Source organism: Mugil cephalus, chromosome 3 (genome assembly GCF_022458985.1).
Source record: "Mugil cephalus isolate CIBA_MC_2020 chromosome 3, CIBA_Mcephalus_1.1, whole genome shotgun sequence".
In the NCBI taxonomy this organism is placed as follows: domain Eukaryota; kingdom Metazoa; phylum Chordata; class Actinopteri; order Mugiliformes; family Mugilidae; genus Mugil; species Mugil cephalus.
In genome coordinates this window covers 23,466,808-23,484,014 of record NC_061772.1, presented here as the reverse complement: position 1 = coordinate 23,484,014, position 17,207 = coordinate 23,466,808, and the positions used below count along the sequence as shown (strand labels likewise).

Here is a 17,207-nt window from a genome sequence, read left to right as displayed (position 1 = left end):
TTATGTCCCAGTTGCTGGTTGGGGGTTGGACTCCTTACAGCACTGGTTTGTCAGATGGCAACACTGGCCTGAAATGGCTGTTCAGAGCTGACTGGAAACTTGTTGTGAGCTGCTTGTTGTCACTATTATTTTTGCTGCAGATTTGTCTACACAAACGAGTTGTTTTGTTTCTTGTAAGTATGAAAACATAAGGTCTATCTGCTGTGGGTTTGTTTTTGATTCTGTGTTTGAAGTATTATTCTGAAAGGCTATGAATGTTCAGGTTGGTGTGTGCCAGGGTCAGAGTGTTGAATCATAAATGTAAACGTCTATTCTCCCTCAGTCGCTGCCCTCATGGACCTGTTTGAGATCAGAGGAGGGGTGCTGGATGTGATTGCAGAGGAAGCTGAGCACCAGGACTCAACCAGAGAGTCGCCCACCATGTACGCAGGGTTTTCGAACAGAGGAGGGAGGACAAACCGAGATGTGTCCACCTTCCAGAGGTTCTCCGTCAACACCAACGAGTCCCTTCGTTTTGAGCCCTGTGAGGACAGCAGTCCCTCTCCCACTGGAGCAGAAGACGGTGAAGATTCTGATGACGATGACGTGTTTAAGGAGGGTCAAGCTGAGGTGGGAACACATTTCTGTCATATTTCTGTTTTATTGAATTTCAATGACTCAAATCAACAGCCTTAATATTTTAATATTCGAGGACAAAAAAATACAGCCTATAAATAATCCACTATGCACTGAAATAACCACCGCATTGTACTTGAGTACCATGGACCCACTTCATATTTAATTTCACTTTCCTTTGTAAGAGCTAAGTCCCAGAAGATGGAGCTGTCCGCTTTAGATATAGGCTTCCAAACCACAGAGAGGAACAGAAAACAGTAGATAGATAGATAGATAGATAGATAGATAGATAGATAGATAGATAGATAGATAGATAGATAGATAGATAGAATTTAAAAATAATTAAATTATATTAAAAAAACAACAATATTCCTGGTTATCTGGAGTTGATGTCTGACTTTGAATTGCTTTCAGGGTGAGACCATGTCAATCAGAAACCGACTGCAGGGGAAAGTTACAGAGATGGAGAACTTTGCAGGCCATCTGGAGGAAATCTTTCTTACTGTGGAGGTAATGTTAAAAATTATAATTAAAACTTATACTTATAACTTATAACTTATATCATAGGTCTTCAACAGGGGGTCCACGACCCCTAGGTGGTCCGTGGAGGTACGGTGGGGGCGGTCGCAAAATCATTGGCTCATTAGACATTTTTCATATTTTTCCGCACAAATTTAAATTTCTCTAAATACACAGCAACATGAATCCAACATATTTTAGTGAATTTGATAAATGCAGGCAGAAGACGTTATCTTTCAACGATACAGGAGTTGCCTCAATAGTGCACCGTTTCACACATAGCGCAACACTAGACCTGTCAATCTAAGATTCCTGTACACAGTAGGCCCCGCCCGTATCGCAGATGAGCCAATCACATCTCTGTCAGGTTCCCCGCAATTGGCCGTGTGCCTATTTAGTCCCCAGGTGAAATCCTAGGTGCACACTGCAGTATCCGAAGCAGAGAAGCTAACAGTGCAGCTCGCTCCCATCAGCACAACTACAACTACAACTGAGGCCTAAATAGTATATAATGGTGATTCACTGTCAATCAATCAATCAGTCAAATGAATATTTGAACCTGTGTGTTATTTGAATAGCTTAATATTGAATGAAAAATGATAATAATAATGTATATTTAGAAATAGCACTAGGCTGAATTTAATATAGAACACATATAGTGGGTAGGGGGTCCCTACTTAATCTCTCAGTCAGTTTGGGTGAACGGTGAAGACCCCTGATTTACATTACTATTTTCTTATGGTTGTGGGAGCATTTGGAGCTCCTTCTTTTCTAGTATTGTTCATTTTTTTCTTACTCCAAAATAGAAATAACATCGTTAGAACTGAAACATCCACATGTCTCCATGTGGGTCTAAATTCAAGAATCAAACACAATTCTTTCATCGTTTCACTAGATGTCATCATCTCTTCATTTTAGTCCCTTTTCTGTCCATATGTTGCTCAAGTACAACAAATGCTTAAATTTTATAAGTGCAACGCTGTGATTACAGGAGAATTTTGGCCGTCAAGAGCAGCACTTGGAGCAGCACTACAACGACGTGCTGCAGACGTTGTCTCAGCGCTACGACGAGAGGGCGGCTGGACTGGAGGAGGAGAAGAAGAGCAAGCTGGAAGCCCTGTACGGTCAGCTGCTGGCTTGCGGTCAGGCTCTGGATGCCTCCAAGGAGCTCATCGAGACGGCTCAGGAGATCCATCGCAGCCAGGACAAGAGGCTTTTCCTGAAGGTGTCCTAGCTTGCTTTCGTTTCTGTCTTCTCTTCAGCCGGTCATAAAAAAAAAAAGATGTGCAGTTTTATACATGGTGATCATTAACTCAAGTTAACTTATAGGGAAAACGTGGCAAATGTGATTGTGGACATGAAATATTCTTTACTCTGCTGTTCACCTGCTTTCTTTAACTTTTATTGACAGTCTGTCATGCCCACCATAAAAAGGTAATTACAATGCTGCTCAGTGACTATGCACGGTGTGACACTGCATGTGGATGTTTCTCCTGTCCTGTTATTATATAAGTACACATTTTGAGCATGAAATTCAGGGCTTTGGAAACAGTGGTTTTCCAGAAAAGTCTTTACCCATAGTCCCGCTTACAGGCATTCGTCAGATGACTGCATTTCCACGAAATCCATTGTTTAGATTCTCAGTCACCCTGGCCATGGTATATACAAAAACAAAGCTTAAAAAAGGCAGTTGGACCAATTTTCAAACCGTCTGTCTTTTCCGGCTGAAACTATCCAGGAGAGGTGGACTGAAATGTAATTTATCAGCCACTTACAGCACCGTCTAAACATCTCTCCCCACAAAGTTTCGGTACCATTCACTGGAAGTGTAAAAAAAAAAAAAAAAAAAATGAAATAAACCTGGTCCCTGGTCATGTGAGTTTCAGGTGGGATTCATCCACAGATGTTCATAATAAAGTCCTAAACTCAGTAGAAAGTACTTGAATGAGTTGTTTTAGCTTTGCTTTGTGACATCCACTACAAAGACAACAAAGATATGACTGAAACTTGCAAGAAAAAAAAAAACAATGATTATTACTGTTGCACTTAATTCCTTTTGAGTTATCCAGAGAGCATGACACTAGCTGCTCTGCATTTTGTGTTAAATCTTAAAATTCACCGTTTCCTTCTCATTCTGCCCTAGGATCGAGGAGTTTTCCAAAGAGGAGGTCGACCTCACGTTGGCTACGTCCCTTGAATTTAACACACCTCTCGCTGACCTGTCAGACGTCAAAACCATGATGGATTCCATCAACGTCGTTCCAGGTCTGACTTTCAAACTGCACACCGAGTTCTTATCTGTAGGCGCAGAGTTGACTTTGACCCACAGTGCCTTCAAACACCATTTGCATGTCTATTAACACAACATGTGGTATGGTGTTTGCTCAGAGACTATATACTTGATCAGGTTGGTATCTAGCGAATTTGGAGGTCAGGTCAACACCTTAGACTCAGACATACTTTAATGAAGGGAAATTGTTTGGTCATAGCAGCTTAATTGTTACAAAAAGATGAGCTGTTATGCAGCTGGATAGAATAAGGAACAAAAGAAGTTCTGTAGCGTTCACTATGGGAGTGGAGCTGGATCAGTTTGCTGGAGAATGTGGTGTTTTTTTTTTTTTGTTTTTTTTAGTTGTTCCTAAACCGTTATTGTATGTGTGTGCTTGTGTCAGCCTGCATCCTGCTGGGAATGGCTGCTCCCATAGCAAGTGTCATTGCTATGGGGTGGGCGTGCCTGGTCTGGTCTAGGTGGGTGGTAAATGTCTAAGTGACATCCACACGAATACCAGGCCCAAACGTTTCCCAGCAGAACACAGTAATGTCACGATATGGTCAATGTTATTTACTTCTCCTGTCAGTGGTGTTAATGTTGTGGCTGATCAGATTAATAGGTAATAAAACAAATAATCCCCAGGCTGGATGATGGAAACTCCCATGAATTTCCTAGAACATGAGGCAGGTTGTGGTGTTTGGGAGGAAATGGGTTCCACACTAGTTATTTAGAAAGACAAAATTACAGCGATATTATTATTATTATATTCAAATATTTGAGTAGTAATGTGTTATGATATTAAAATACATTTACATCTTCCTCCTTCATCAAAATCACAGACTCTATGAACATGCATAAAAACGTGACTACATAAAACAAGGTCTCCTGCATTACCAAGAGTGCACGCTTGTATAAGTTGCCTCTTAAACCTAGATTGCTGTTCATCCTCATGATTGGGGACCTGGAGCCTATCATAGCTGGGTGAGAGTTGTGCATCCTGTTCAGGTGCCCAGGCCATTTACACCCAACTTAGAATCAATAATTAAATTAACATGCATGTCGTTGGAATGTGGAAGGAAGCACCTGTAGAAATCTGACGCATGCACAGAACATGCAAGGACACCAAGTGGGTTCAAACCAAAAACCTCCTTATAGTGAGACAACATCGCACCACTCTGTCGTCTGCATAGTTTGGATTTTTTTAATGTAAATTCAATTTCAAAGTCCCTTAGAAATCATAGATGTCTCAGTGTTGAGCTTAAAATACAATTCTGCTTAAATCCATAACAATACTGTCTCAAAACAGCTCCATCTGCACCCGTGATCAACCCCCAGAGCCCCAACTCTGCCACGCAGACGTCCCTGCGTGTGTGCTGGAGCTTGTTCTCCGACGACACGGTGGAGTACTACGAGCTCTACTACACGGTGCTGGAGGACACGCCGGCAGACAGCACCTGCGCACCACACGGTATAACGCAGACACACTTGCCTTGCCTTGCAGGGGTCGCATTGCATGAGAACACCGGGGGCCACTAAAAACCTGTGCTCTCCCGTCAGTAAGCAAGGTAAAAGTGAAGGAGACCCACTGCACCGTGACAGATCTGCTGCCCAACGCTCAGTATGAGCTCTGGGTGACGGCGACCAATACAACAGGCATCAGTCCGGCGAGTGAGAAGGCCTTATACGTGACAGGTAATAAATGTCACGCTTCCACAATGACGCGAGGAGCCATTGCGCAAATTAAACAGCTGTGCTGCTGTCCCATAATGAGCATAAATCCCATTCAAATGTGGTTTTATCTACTCTTTAGTCTAACTCAGATGGTTGATATTAGAGAGAATAAAGTCTAAATCTTTCCTCCCCAGTGCCGCTGCCTCCGGTGATCAGACAGAGGGAGTGTGCTAGCTGTCCAGTGGCAGCTCTGATCCGCTGGGAGTCAGGAAACACCAACCCTGTGGACTCTTACACCGTGGAGCTCGGTGAGATGGGTACGGACGGCACAGAGAGCAGCATTACAGAGTAAGAATACAGCTGGGACTCAGCTAAAGCTGTCATCTCTCTTTTTTTTTGACGCTGTTTCCTATGTGTCCAACCTTCTCTTTTTCTTCGGCTGTCGGAGTCGGTCACACATCTTATAGTGTGTCCTCAGCTTTAGTGACAAGCCCAAGATTTAATTGTGCTTTCTTTGTCATGTGTTTTTTTTGTTTTGTTTTTTTTTTTAAATAAAAAAAAGCTCTTTCACACAAAGACAAAGCTAAAATAGCTCAGTAAAAATAGAAAAGCTCAGAACACGCAGAGCTTCAAAGATCCCCGTGATATTTATCTCCGCTGGCTTTTCCTCTAATAAGGCTTTTGCCTCGATACTTATAATAAACAGGCCCAGTGTTAGCGCTTGCCTGGGATTTTTCAGGTCCCACGGTTGTGGTAGCTGCTGAATCAAGACGCACTCTGTCCTAGAAAATCTATTCTTAGCTCCGGCTCCTGCAGCACTGTCAGTGAGAATATCAGCCGTGCGTTTGGGGTCATTTTCATTTTGCATCTGGTCACTTCAGGGAACGGCCGAACCGTTTATCTGAGAACTCAAATGCGCAGTCATGCAGGGCAACCTTAGCTGCCTCAAGTGCAATGAGCCTATTAGTTCAAATATGACACAGATCTTACTTAATCACCCTACTAACACAGATCAGCCACAACATTAAAACCACCTTGTGTCAATTCAGTGTTCTGCTTGGAAATGTTTGGAACATGAAAAACAGGAAAAGGTGTTGACCCGGCCTCCAAATTCACTAGATCCAAAACTGATCAAGTATCTGGAACAAACCTGATCCACAGAGGGCCCCCCTCCTCAACCCATAGGACCCCCACTAACAATGTTCTGTAGCCAGAGAGCACAGGACACCCTCAGGAGGTCCATGTTCATTCTGTGATGAGTCACAACTATTACTGAGGCACAAAGGAGACCTGCACAGTAGGTCATAATGTTATGCCTGATCAGTATACAGTACAGCACATAGCTAGTACTTCTCAACTTGTGAGACAAAATGTCATTTCAAAGCTCTACACAGGTGGTAATCAGTCTGCATTTAATATCTTTTTTTTGTTTTTTTTAAAAAGTGTTATTTTGTGTTGCATTGTGTCCCACTGGTGAATTCTCCAGGTCTGTAGTTGCCGTGCCAACCTGTCAGTGTCAGATCCAGCTTCAGACGGGGCGACGTTACCTCATCTATGTGAGAGCAGTCAACATTGGCGGGCCCAGCAACAGGAGTGAAGTTATTACCGTCTCCACAACAGGTGAAGAAAACAAGACAAAACAAAACAAAAAAAACATCCCACATCGGTTTAGTCACGGTAGCTTTGGCCGGCAGTGACTATGACAAGCTTTTAAACATTCTCTGTAATCACTCTTTCTGCTCATGACTGCTTTCACTGAGCTTGTTCATTTTATATTGTTACTCCATTGACTGCAGTTCCATTGCTCTATCAGTCAGCTAACTAAATTTAATTTAAAGTATGTAAAATAAATAAACTAGTTACTCCTCATGTGGAGACATTTCATCACTAGTTCATGTGGTGGCTAACCACATCTGTTTACCTGTGCAGGTACATTCTTCTACCTCCTTGAAGGCACTGCCCATCCATGCCTTTCGTTCTCCGAGGATGGCTTCACTATATTTTATGGGGATGAGGAACTGCCAATAAGTGCTATGGCCTTAGATGACAACACCTTCACCAGGTGGGCTGCTCGTGTGACAGGAGTCAACTTCACGACAGACTTTTACTGACGTGTTGATCTGTAAAGTGCGCTTGTGCGTGCGCAGGTGTGTGGCTGTGCTGGCGGATCTGATTCCAGTGCGGGGCAGACACTACTGGGAGGTTGAGGTGGACGACGGGACCGAGTTTCGGATCGGGGTGGCATACGAGGACACGGAGAGGAACTCGTACCTCGGGGCCAACGGTACCTCCTGGTGCATGAGACACATTCTCAGTCCGTCCAGGTAACGTAGAACATGAGTAAATATTACATTTAGAGTCCTCGAGTCACCTGGGTTTACTTCAGTTTAAAAAACACTCGGTATGGTTGGATCTGCTTTATATTTTAGACTTTTCTTGCTTTATGAGAATTGTTCAGATGTCTGGGTTCTCAGGGACCTCTAATGTAAAAGACAGTTAATATAGTGGACATTTAAAAGATCTCTTTCTGTGATGGACACTGACAGCGTTCCTTCTCGCATCACGCCTCCAAAATAAATACAAAAGTAATGCAACGGGATATAGAACTCCCTGTTGATAGCCCACGATACTCCTCTCAACTTTTAAATGCTCGCTTGTTTAGCGTAACAGCATTTTATAGGTTCATCTGTCTCACTGTGGGACAACAAAGAACGAGGCAAGTGCGGTGGCTAAGTAGATTTCTGCCCGGTCATGTTTTTATTCAGTTAAAATATTCTTATTCCTTTTGTTGCACAAGCTGGGATAAACACAGCTTTTTTTTTTATTTTTCCAGCGCTACACAAATCAAGTGCACAGACTTTTTCTGCCTTTCTCTGTTATCGGAATTAATATGCTGATCCTCTGAGGGGCTGCTATTGTAGTTCATGGAAACGGGGCAAATTCAGTATTTTTAGCTTTTAGAAAATGTCCTTTCCTAAGCAAAAAAAAAAAAAAAAAAAAAAAAAATTGTGCATCCGCTCAGTGAGGAAGAAAAGAAAAAACGAAGCCCATTCAAGGCAGAAAATAAAAAAAACCCAATTGAAGATTTGTTGCTTTAAAAGTGTTTCTATGGCAACTCTTCTTGGAATAAAGCAGGAGAGCTGAATTATCACATTTAGCGAACGCTTCGGAGCAGCATATCTTCTTCTTGTTGATTCTGCCTACGCACAATTTAACACAATCCCATTTCTATTTTCCTTTAATCCCCAGCCATCAAATTCTGACGTTGGCTCACTATTCAGCATCTGCTTTCCTAGTGGCTGGCAGTGGGGGGAAAATGATCCTAAACAGGATGAGGGGAAAGAAAAAAACCTTTTATATTTAGAACATCTTTTCCACAGTCATGATGTTGCCTGCTTTTTTTTCTTTTCGAACAGGCACAAATACGAGTTTCTGCACAACGGTTGGAGTCCTGACTTGAGGATTACAGTGAACCCTGTGCGGATCGGATTGGCACTCGACTACGAGAGGGGGACTCTGTCCTTCTTTAATGTGAATCTGGAGCAACACCTGCACACCTTCCAGTGTCACTTCCGAAATTACGTCAAGCCGTGCTTCAGCCTGGACAACCCAGGGGCGCTGACTGTGCACAACGGCATCGAGGCTCCGGAGTACGCATTCATCTGACTCCAGAGATCATCTCCTGTATCAACATGACCAGAGCATGATACAACTTTGCTTTTAATACTGAACAAAGTTCTGGGATTAAACCGGTTTAAAATTAAATAAACAAACAACAGCCAAAGTCATGAAAGAACCGACTTTCCTCATAAAAGACAAGAGATTTTCAGCTGTTTTTATTTTACTTAAATATTCCATGGGAACAGGCATAGACCATTTTCCAAGATACAAAATGGTTTCACTCAATTGTACAATATGTATTTAAACCATCTGTAACTGCAACGGACAAGGCGTTGAAATTCAAAAAGAGGAAAAGGTTTTTGTTTTTGATTGACAAAAGATGCATTGGGGGAAAAAAATAAAAACAAAGAAATTCATTTTTTTAAAAAAAAAAACAACAACTCCCTTTGTAATTTTTATACAATTGCACTCACATCCTAAAAAAGGGGAAAGTCCACCCTGAATACATACACACTGTTAAAACAGGTCACTGATGATGTGCTGTTTTTCTCTGTAATTTCAAACATTGGGAATTAAACACTTAAGAGACAGACAGTACACAAAAGTCAGAAATAACAAAAGGGAGATAATATAGAAAATTGATTTTTAATGCTCCAATTTCCTAAATGACATGTAGCCACAGTGGCGGGGAACTAGTTGGCATCTATATTTACATTTGCTAAACAGGTGGGCATATATTTAACTATGCCCACTTGACCAAAACCAACTGGCTCACATGTCTCATGTGTCATGGGATTAGAAAGACATTATGGGAAATACACAGGAAAGAAAAACCAAAGCGTAAAAATGTAAAGAAAATTAGAGAAGGAACTAACAGGTGTAATTCAAAGACTATGCTGGTGTTGTTTCACATGTTTAAACTGCTTACAAATACAACACGTTTCCTAAAAGGGAAGCCAATACTTGTAGTGGCATCAGAAATTTCAGATTAATGAAAAACCATGACGTTAAAATACTGAATATTTTTATTGGGAAATGGTAAGCAATATGTTCTTTGTAGTAAATGGAGAGAAACATGGGAAAAAACACGGGTATAGCCTCAAACAGTGTATATGTGTATTACAAAGGTGGACTTTTCCTCTTGAATGTGATTTGAGTTTGAGATGGGGTCGATAGGCTGAATGCAGACTTTGGGTCTGGATAACCTAGACACTAGGGACAGGACGGGGCAGAGGCTATGAGTTATCTGTCTTACTGCTGTGTGTCCTCTCCTCCTCTTCGTCAGAGGAATCTCCTCCGTAGGGCACCAGCCCTGACGCATCTTCTTCCAACTTGGACTTCTTCTTCTGGGGCACGTCCTCTGGAACGCCTGTGAGGGCACATTAAAAATGGAGAGACAGAGAAAAGCAGAAGAAAGGTGGGAGAGAAGGGGGGAGGGAGGCAAAGAAACCCATTTGAGGAGCCCCAAGTTAGCGGTGGTTTTTGAGTTCGTTTGATCCACAGCCAGGGGAGGGAAGATATCAAATGAAACGGCAGCAGAGCACACATCCATAACAGGCAGGTCCGGGGACACATGTTGAGAGAGAAAACAAGGGAAAGACAAAAAACATATACAAGAAGAGCATGTTAGTGAGTTCCACCGGCGGAGAGATTCACACAGGTCTCCACTCCTCCCCCATTGCTCCATGGGGGGAGATGCCATTTCATGCAACAGACCACTCCACAGAAGAAATGTCTGAGTACTCGGGCTCTCAGAATAAAATGCCTTACCCGTTGATGCGATGCTGCTGCTGCTGCTGCTGCTGCTGCTGGGATGACTCGCCGGATCGTCTCTCGCTGCGTCTCTCTGCCTTTTGTGAGCAACGGGGGCCGGGGCCACGAAGGGAGGTGGCGGTGGAGGCATCAGAAACCTGGAGAGAGGAACATTAATATCTACATGACACAAACAACGTTAAGAATAACATGGAAAAGGAAAGGAAAACAAAATCTTTTATCAGACCTTTCTGCTACTTTCTCTTCTCCAGCGCTGGATGCAGGAAGGGTGGACTCCTGGCGAGCAGGGCTCTTTGGAGAGCTGCTGGTGGGCTAAACACACAAGAAAATGTTTGTCACATATCGACATGCACAAAAAATAAACAGGTTTTGCTCTGCATGTATATTAGGAATTGCACTTTTATGTTAAAACTGCATTTATGTACCTGTTCGTCCTTAGCCGCCTCCAGGAAATGCTGTTTAGGACTTCCTGAATCAAGGGGAGTGCTCAGAGATTCTTCAGGCTCCACGCCCTCACTGCTGCCTGGATCCTTACGTAGAGAAAAACCAGGACATACAATCTGATGCCAGGTCCTCAAATGCCTTCATACTTTATCTCGCTCGCAGTAAAGAATTATAACTGATATCTAGTCAGTGACTGATCAACATGTACCAAAAGCTTTGGCGGTGAGCATTTTAAAAATATTTTACCGTCTGTTCCTGCTTCATATCATAAAGTGAGATAGTTGGGGCTTATGGTGGCTGATCAGACCATAATAAAAAACTTGAGGCTATTTAAACAGAGTATTTTACAGTCGAAGCTGACAAACTAAAACATGAAACACTAGAAATGTCAAGTAGTGGCAGTTTAATTGTTGCTAATTACCTGGACAAGATAGGGATGTGGTTTCCTAGGACACACCGGATACTGAACCATTGCCTGAGAAGATGGAGGGTTTGTCGACATGTTAGAATGACTTGGGGGACCATTTGCATTACTCCAATAACCACCGGCTCCTGGGTACGCTGAATAGCCGCCAGCATACCCATTTGCTGGGTAGCTATACCAGGACCCCTGGCTAGAGTAATTGCTATTAGGTGGAAATCCATGTGCTGCGTATGCTGAAATGAAAGTATAGAACGTTGAGTTAATAGCATATATCACAGGGATCTATAACAGGGTGTTTTCACAACTGTGACCTAGTACTTCAGCCTATTGTTGAGCCACTAAAGACGTCAGCCGAGGATTAATTACCACAAGAAGAAGGCAGTCAGCCAGAACCTGATATTTGGCCACCCTGTTGGAATTTGCTTGTTTAGTTAAAAAGTTTAAAAGGATACTCACGTTGTGTGGAGCCTGTGGCCGTGTACGTCGACACCAGTCGCGCATGTTCAGCTCTCACCTGATAAGAGGGGGAAAAAAAACACAAGGAATATAATTAGCTAGACATAATGACACAAAATTGGCACCGACTTAGACTGAGAAATGGATTTGTGGGTAGGTGCAGAGCACTCGAAACCTTTCTCTGGAGATTAGGTGGTTCACACTACCACTCATACTTTTGGAGGTGGGTATCAGTGAAAACCATACGCTTCAATAGTTTCACCTTCTTATACCTCCCATTAGATACTTAAGACTTATTAGATTTAATTTAAAGTGACAATATTATGAACGTACAGTTTCCAGCAGACTCTCTGTGAGTTTCTTCGCTGACTCCAATCCTGCTGCGTTCGGGTGGCTGCAAACCACAAAGGATAATTAGGAAGAAGCACTCAGTAAAAGACTAACAGATAACTAACAGACACAAATAATTAGAAACAACCCTTCCTGTCCTCTTTCATTCAAACAAACGTACCTGATGTAGACATAAAGCGGCTCAAATGACTCTCGTTTTGATGCCTGCTCTATGTAGCCAGAGCCCTTTCCCCTGAGGAAGACTCGAGCTCCCGTCTCTGTCTGGATGTGACTCAGGTACGAACCTCCTGGACCCTCGACCTTTTCATTGACGTTGAACGAAGGCAATGTCTGGTCCAGACCCACAAAAATCTTTGTGTGGACAAAACTCTGGAAACAAAAGATGTGGATTTTTTCTTTTTAATATGCATTACAAATGTAGGCTGTTCACTGACACTGAAAACATAGAGACAGAAGAGTTTTGTAAGCAGATGCAGTAATCCAAGGCTTTTCACTGTAGACCAGGGATGTTCTTTCTGCTATTTAATTTTGGAGGTGGGTATCAGTGAAGGCAATATAGTCTTCTTTTGCCTCACTTTCTTAACCTCCACTTTTAAAGTGCAGACGAGACAAGAAGTGTAATAGACTTTGAACATATGCCACCAGGTCTGTGTAAGTATCTTCATACAATCTCTAATTTTAATTTGGAGTGTCAGAATATAGTAGTCCCGCTTACAAGAGTTCATGTAATGCTGAAATAAACAGTACACACAATAACATTTTGTATTCAACCGTACACAGGTTTGGACTTGATTACAGACACCTTGTTGACTTACCCCTGAATGAGGAGCAGCGGGCCGGTGTCCCTGGCTTGGCACTGCGTTGGCGTTAGGCATCCGTGGTGTTGGGGTGGGAATGACCGGTCGGGGAGGTTGAGGATAAAGTGTGATTGGTGGCATGACCGGCACCTGTTGCCCTCCTGATGCTGCGGAGGCCCTCAAAAGGTCCTCAGAGATGATTTCCTTAATCCTCATCACAGCCTCTATGTTGTAGAATAAGACAATATTTAGACATTTGTCTTACTCGGTGCCTCATTACAAATTCTTAACACTTTTATGAATGACATAAACATATTGAGCAGATAAAAAGTGCTACTTACTGTTGACCTGGTCTTGGTTTTTCCCCTGGACGTGTAAATATAGAGGTCTTAGTCTAAAAGAGAGAAAATCAGAAATGTCACAGGCAACACAGAACAATTGTCACCCTCCAAACATATGTTCTTTTATCACCACAAAGCCTACCATTTCATATTCAAATGACTGATTAGATTTATTGAAAAAACTGTTATCACTACAACACAAAAAGTTGTACGCGCTAATACACACCCTGCTGCTTTCCCCTTGTCAGCATCTGTCATGTAAAGACCTTTTGTTGAGACAACAGCTCCACTAAACTGTCGGATCTGGAAAAAAAAAGGCAATGGATATTGGATAAATAAATACAATAATATTTTCTTAAATAATGTGTGGTGTCAAATAACGCGCCACGGTGGCCACTTTCCACTCACCTCCTCCTGTGTTTTGCCTTTAGTAAGAAGGTCCCTACAATTTATAGGAACGTCGTTTATATCAACCTCTGTAACCACCATCTCCTCCGTGACAGTTGGCACCGGTAAACTTGCAGGGGTCTAAAACCAGTGACATAATAAGGAAAACTGTAAGTCCGGGAGGCAAACGTACAAAAACAGACACATCATTGACAGCTAGATGACACAGGCTTTTGGGATTGTTCACCTTTGCAAGTAATGGTGGAGGGGTTAAGAGCTTCCCTTTTGCCATAAGCATAGCGTTTATCTTAGCAGCCATTGCTGCAGCCATTTCAACCCCTCCCTGAGGCGCTGGCTTTTCTCCCGTTTCTGGTGCAAGCGAAGCTGTGCTGTTTGAACCAGGGGCGGCCATGACTCCTGGTAAAGAGACAGGGTGGGCTGCATTTTCATGGGCCCTCTGCTGCCGTACATCTACACTCTGTTTAGGCTGGGCCGGCTGATCCCAACGGCTGCTTAAACACCTGGAAGAACAAAAACAAAACACAACTTTTAATTAGAAGAACATCTGGTTAACTATGCTGCTTAGCGAGAAAAAAAAATACATGAAAAAATTATTTGAAGATGTTTATTGAAGTTGTAGCACATAATGAAAACATCTAAAATTAATCTTGGGATTCAACAGTCACATCAGTGCTCTTCACAGTTCATCATATATTATTTTTTATCACTATTAAATTCGACATTAGGAAACGTTAGTGGATCGGTGTTTAGTATCGCTAAACAAGAGTTTAAAGGGTCACGTGGTTTGATTTAGCTGACTGTACTTTCATATCACATATATTAGGCCAATGCTATTAGCTAAGCTAACAGCCTGAAGTGAATCCAGTGCTAGCTCACTCTGTAAGTTATAGCCCTATATTGAGATACTTATTTAACCACATTTCCACTTATGTCTAATCGGGACATTGTATTTTAGTGGTATGATAACATAATACTCAGGCAAAACTACTTATAATGGCGTTATAGCCCAAAAAATGAACCCCGACGGACTGAGTGCTACTAGCAGGCCAAGATCCTGGATGTAAATATGCCGTGTGACGTTAGCTCGAGTTATCGAATGTCTTTAAAACTCGCAACCCAAACGGACACTTACGGTGTTTGCCCAGTCATTCCCGAAGACATAGCACCACTCCACTAAACCAGCGGTGAAATTAAAACAGTTTCTAAAGCAGTTGCCGCTAAACGAACGCAGCCATCGGTCCGCTCGCTCTTCTTCTTCCTCTCCTTCTTTGGGTTTGATTGGCGGGTGGCAACCAACCTAAGGGTGAAATACCGCCACCTACCGGACTGGAGTGTGGCTCATTAGATTAGTAAACAAACAAAAGCTAAATACTATCCTTTAACCCCTTATCATTCTAGCCTTTTTGAAAAAATAAAATAAAATAAAGAACACACACAAAAAAAAACCCAACAAAAAATAAATTCGCATTTAGGACATAGTAAATTGAATGATGTTCCATTTATCATGCATGGTGTTGGTCTCTTTTGAAAGCCACAACTCAGAATCATTCTCAGTGGTATTATTGAGTTGTGTTGGCTGTGTTGGTTGAATCCTATATTGACTTTTCTCAATTAAATCAGGAGAAAATTATATATTTGATGAAGCATTTACTCAAACACAACTTGTGCACAGAGCTCTGACTGGTGCAAAAAGCTGCTGCTGTCCCATATACAACCTAGCAGAATGTTAAAGGGTTAATCCTGTTCCCTTCAGGCACCTTATCTTCCCCCTTTCACCCAGGAGGCTCTCTGCAGTGAAACTAACTTTATTTTCTTCACTGTTGTTTTCACTTTGTTCCTCTAGGCCTTATACTCAACCAGCACATGTTGGACAGATTCTGTGTTATTACAGTTTAGACCAGTGTGTCCTGAATGATGAAACGAGTGATAACTGCCTCCTCTTTACGGTTCTTGTCCAGCCTTTTTACTTAATATCCCAACCTGTTTTTTAATATTATAAAGGTGACTTCCAGTGCCATTTATGTCCCAGTATTATTGCCAACTTGCCCACACCATTTTCGGTGGGGGCGGTGGAAGGAATACTTTGAGGAGCTCCTCCATCCCAACAACATGTATTCCTTAGGGGAAACAGAGACAGAGGGCCTGCGGTTGGGCCGTCCAATTTCTGGGGCAGAAGTCACTGAGGTGGTGAAGCAACTACCTGGCAGTGGAGCCCCAGGAGAGGATGAGATCCACCCTGGGTATCTCAAGGCTCTGGATATTGTAGGGCTTTCTTGGTTGACATGCCTATGCAACATTGCATGGACATCGGGGCCAGTGCCTCTGGAGTGGCAGACTGGGGTGGTGGTTCCCATCTTTAAGAAAGGGGACCAGAGGGTGTGTTCCAACCTTAGGGGGATCACACTCCTCAGCCTCCCTGGGAAAGTCTACGCCAGGGTGCTGGAAAAGAGGGTCAGATCGATAGTTGACCCTCAGATCGAGGAGGAAGAATGCGGTTTTCGTCCTGGGCGTGGAACCATGGACCAGCTCTTTACTCTCGCTAGGGTGCTGGAGGGGAAATGGGAGACTGTGTCCCCAGGGGCATTCTGTGGGGGTTGCTCCAGGAGTATGAGGTAGAAGGCCCATTGCTAAGGGCCATTCAGTCCCTGTACCAAAGAAGCGGTCTGTGTTCGGTCCATGTAGCCGGCTATAAGTCAGACTTATAGCCGGCTGCCCAGGGCTGCCCTTTGTCTCTGGTTCTGTTCATAACTTTTATGGACAGAATTTGTAGGCGCAGTCGGGCAGTGGAGGGTGTCGAGTTCGGTGATCAGAGGGTCTCGTCCCTGCTTTTTGCAGATGATGTGGTCACCTTAGCTTCATCGAATTGCGACCTCCAGCTCTTGCTGGGGCGGTTCGCGGCTGAGTGTGAAGCAGCTGGAATGAAGATCAGCACCTCCAAGTCTGAGGCCATGGCTTTCAGTCGGAAAAGGGTGGATTGCTCACTCCGGGTCGGGAAGGAAGCCCTGCCTCAAGTGAAGGAGTTCAAGTACCTTGGGATCTTGTTCACGAGTGAGGGTAGAATGGAGCAGGAGATCGACAGATGGATTGGAGCGGCGTCTGCAGTGTTGCGGGCGCTTAACCGTTCTGTCATGGCGAGGAGAGAGCTAAGCAGAAAAGTGAAGCTCTCAATTTACTGGTCAATCTATGTTCCAACCCTCACCTATGGTCATCAACTTTGGGTGATGACCAAAAGAGCAAGATTGTGGATATAAGCTGCCGAAATGAGATTCCTCCATAGGGCGGCTGGGCTGAGCCTTAGAAATAGGGTAAGGAGCTCGGACACTCGGGAGGAGCTCAGAGTAGAACTGCTGTTCCTCCACATCGAGAGGAGCCAGTTGAGGTGGTTCAGGCATCTGGTGAGGATGCCTCCCAGACGCCTCCCTTTAGAGGTGTGCTGGGCATGTCCCACCGGTAGGAGGCCTCTGGGTCGCCCCAGGACATGATGGAGGGATTACATCTCCTGTCTGGTCTGGGAG

The 17,207-nt window shown here is 43.3% G+C and overlaps 2 protein-coding genes and 1 non-coding gene across 3 annotated transcripts; 1 reads left to right on the top strand and 2 right to left on the bottom strand.

Annotated features, from left to right (window-relative positions):
- The first annotated feature begins 5 nt into the window (after window positions 1-5).
- Window positions 6-8,893, top strand: LOC125005456 (fibronectin type III and SPRY domain-containing protein 2). Its single transcript, XM_047580811.1, has 13 exons — window positions 6-173; window positions 323-609; window positions 1,030-1,125; window positions 2,126-2,359; window positions 2,546-2,568; window positions 3,278-3,399; window positions 4,713-4,874; window positions 4,964-5,098; window positions 5,272-5,425; window positions 6,564-6,697; window positions 7,007-7,139; window positions 7,225-7,401; window positions 8,494-8,893. Exons 2-13 carry the CDS (start codon window positions 334-336, stop codon window positions 8,741-8,743), a joined length of 1,896 nt encoding a protein of 631 aa, XP_047436767.1. The 5' UTR covers window positions 6-173; window positions 323-333; the 3' UTR covers window positions 8,744-8,893.
- Window positions 8,894-8,898: 5 nt separating this feature from the next.
- Window positions 8,899-14,982, bottom strand: LOC125005457 (KH homology domain-containing protein 4-like). Its single transcript, XM_047580812.1, has 14 exons — window positions 14,825-14,982; window positions 13,919-14,192; window positions 13,693-13,812; window positions 13,511-13,587; window positions 13,285-13,337; window positions 12,962-13,167; window positions 12,307-12,515; window positions 12,129-12,189; window positions 11,796-11,853; window positions 11,337-11,572; window positions 10,897-11,001; window positions 10,698-10,783; window positions 10,469-10,608; window positions 8,899-10,067 (listed from the first exon to the last, which is right to left on the bottom strand). Exons 1-14 carry the CDS (start codon window positions 14,851-14,853, stop codon window positions 9,934-9,936), a joined length of 1,788 nt encoding a protein of 595 aa, XP_047436768.1. The 5' UTR covers window positions 14,854-14,982; the 3' UTR covers window positions 8,899-9,933.
- Window positions 12,605-12,736, bottom strand: LOC125006016. The gene has a single exon (XR_007112518.1). It is a non-coding gene; the product is annotated as a small Cajal body-specific RNA 15 (non-coding RNA).
- Window positions 14,983-17,207: the final 2,225 nt, after the last annotated feature.

Excerpts from the sequence above, each read along its gene's own strand:
- LOC125005456 (XM_047580811.1), top strand. The coding sequence starts at position 334 with ATGGACCTGTTTGAGATCAGAGGAGGGGTGCTGGATGTGATTGCAGAG. Across the intron at positions 2,360-2,545 it reads ACAAGAGGCTTTTCCTGAAG|TCTGTCATGCCCACCATAAA; the intron begins GTGTCCTAGCTT and ends TTTTATTGACAG. Across the intron at positions 7,140-7,224 it reads GATGACAACACCTTCACCAG|GTGTGTGGCTGTGCTGGCGG; the intron begins GTGGGCTGCTCG and ends GTGCGTGCGCAG.
- LOC125005457 (XM_047580812.1), bottom strand. The coding sequence starts at position 14,853 with ATGTCTTCGGGAATGACTGGGCAAACACC. Across the intron at positions 12,190-12,306 it reads CCGCTTTATGTCTACATCAG|CCACCCGAACGCAGCAGGAT; the intron begins GTACGTTTGTTT and ends TGTGGTTTGCAG. Across the intron at positions 10,784-10,896 it reads AGGCGGCTAAGGACGAACAG|CCCACCAGCAGCTCTCCAAA; the intron begins GTACATAAATGC and ends TTGTGTGTTTAG.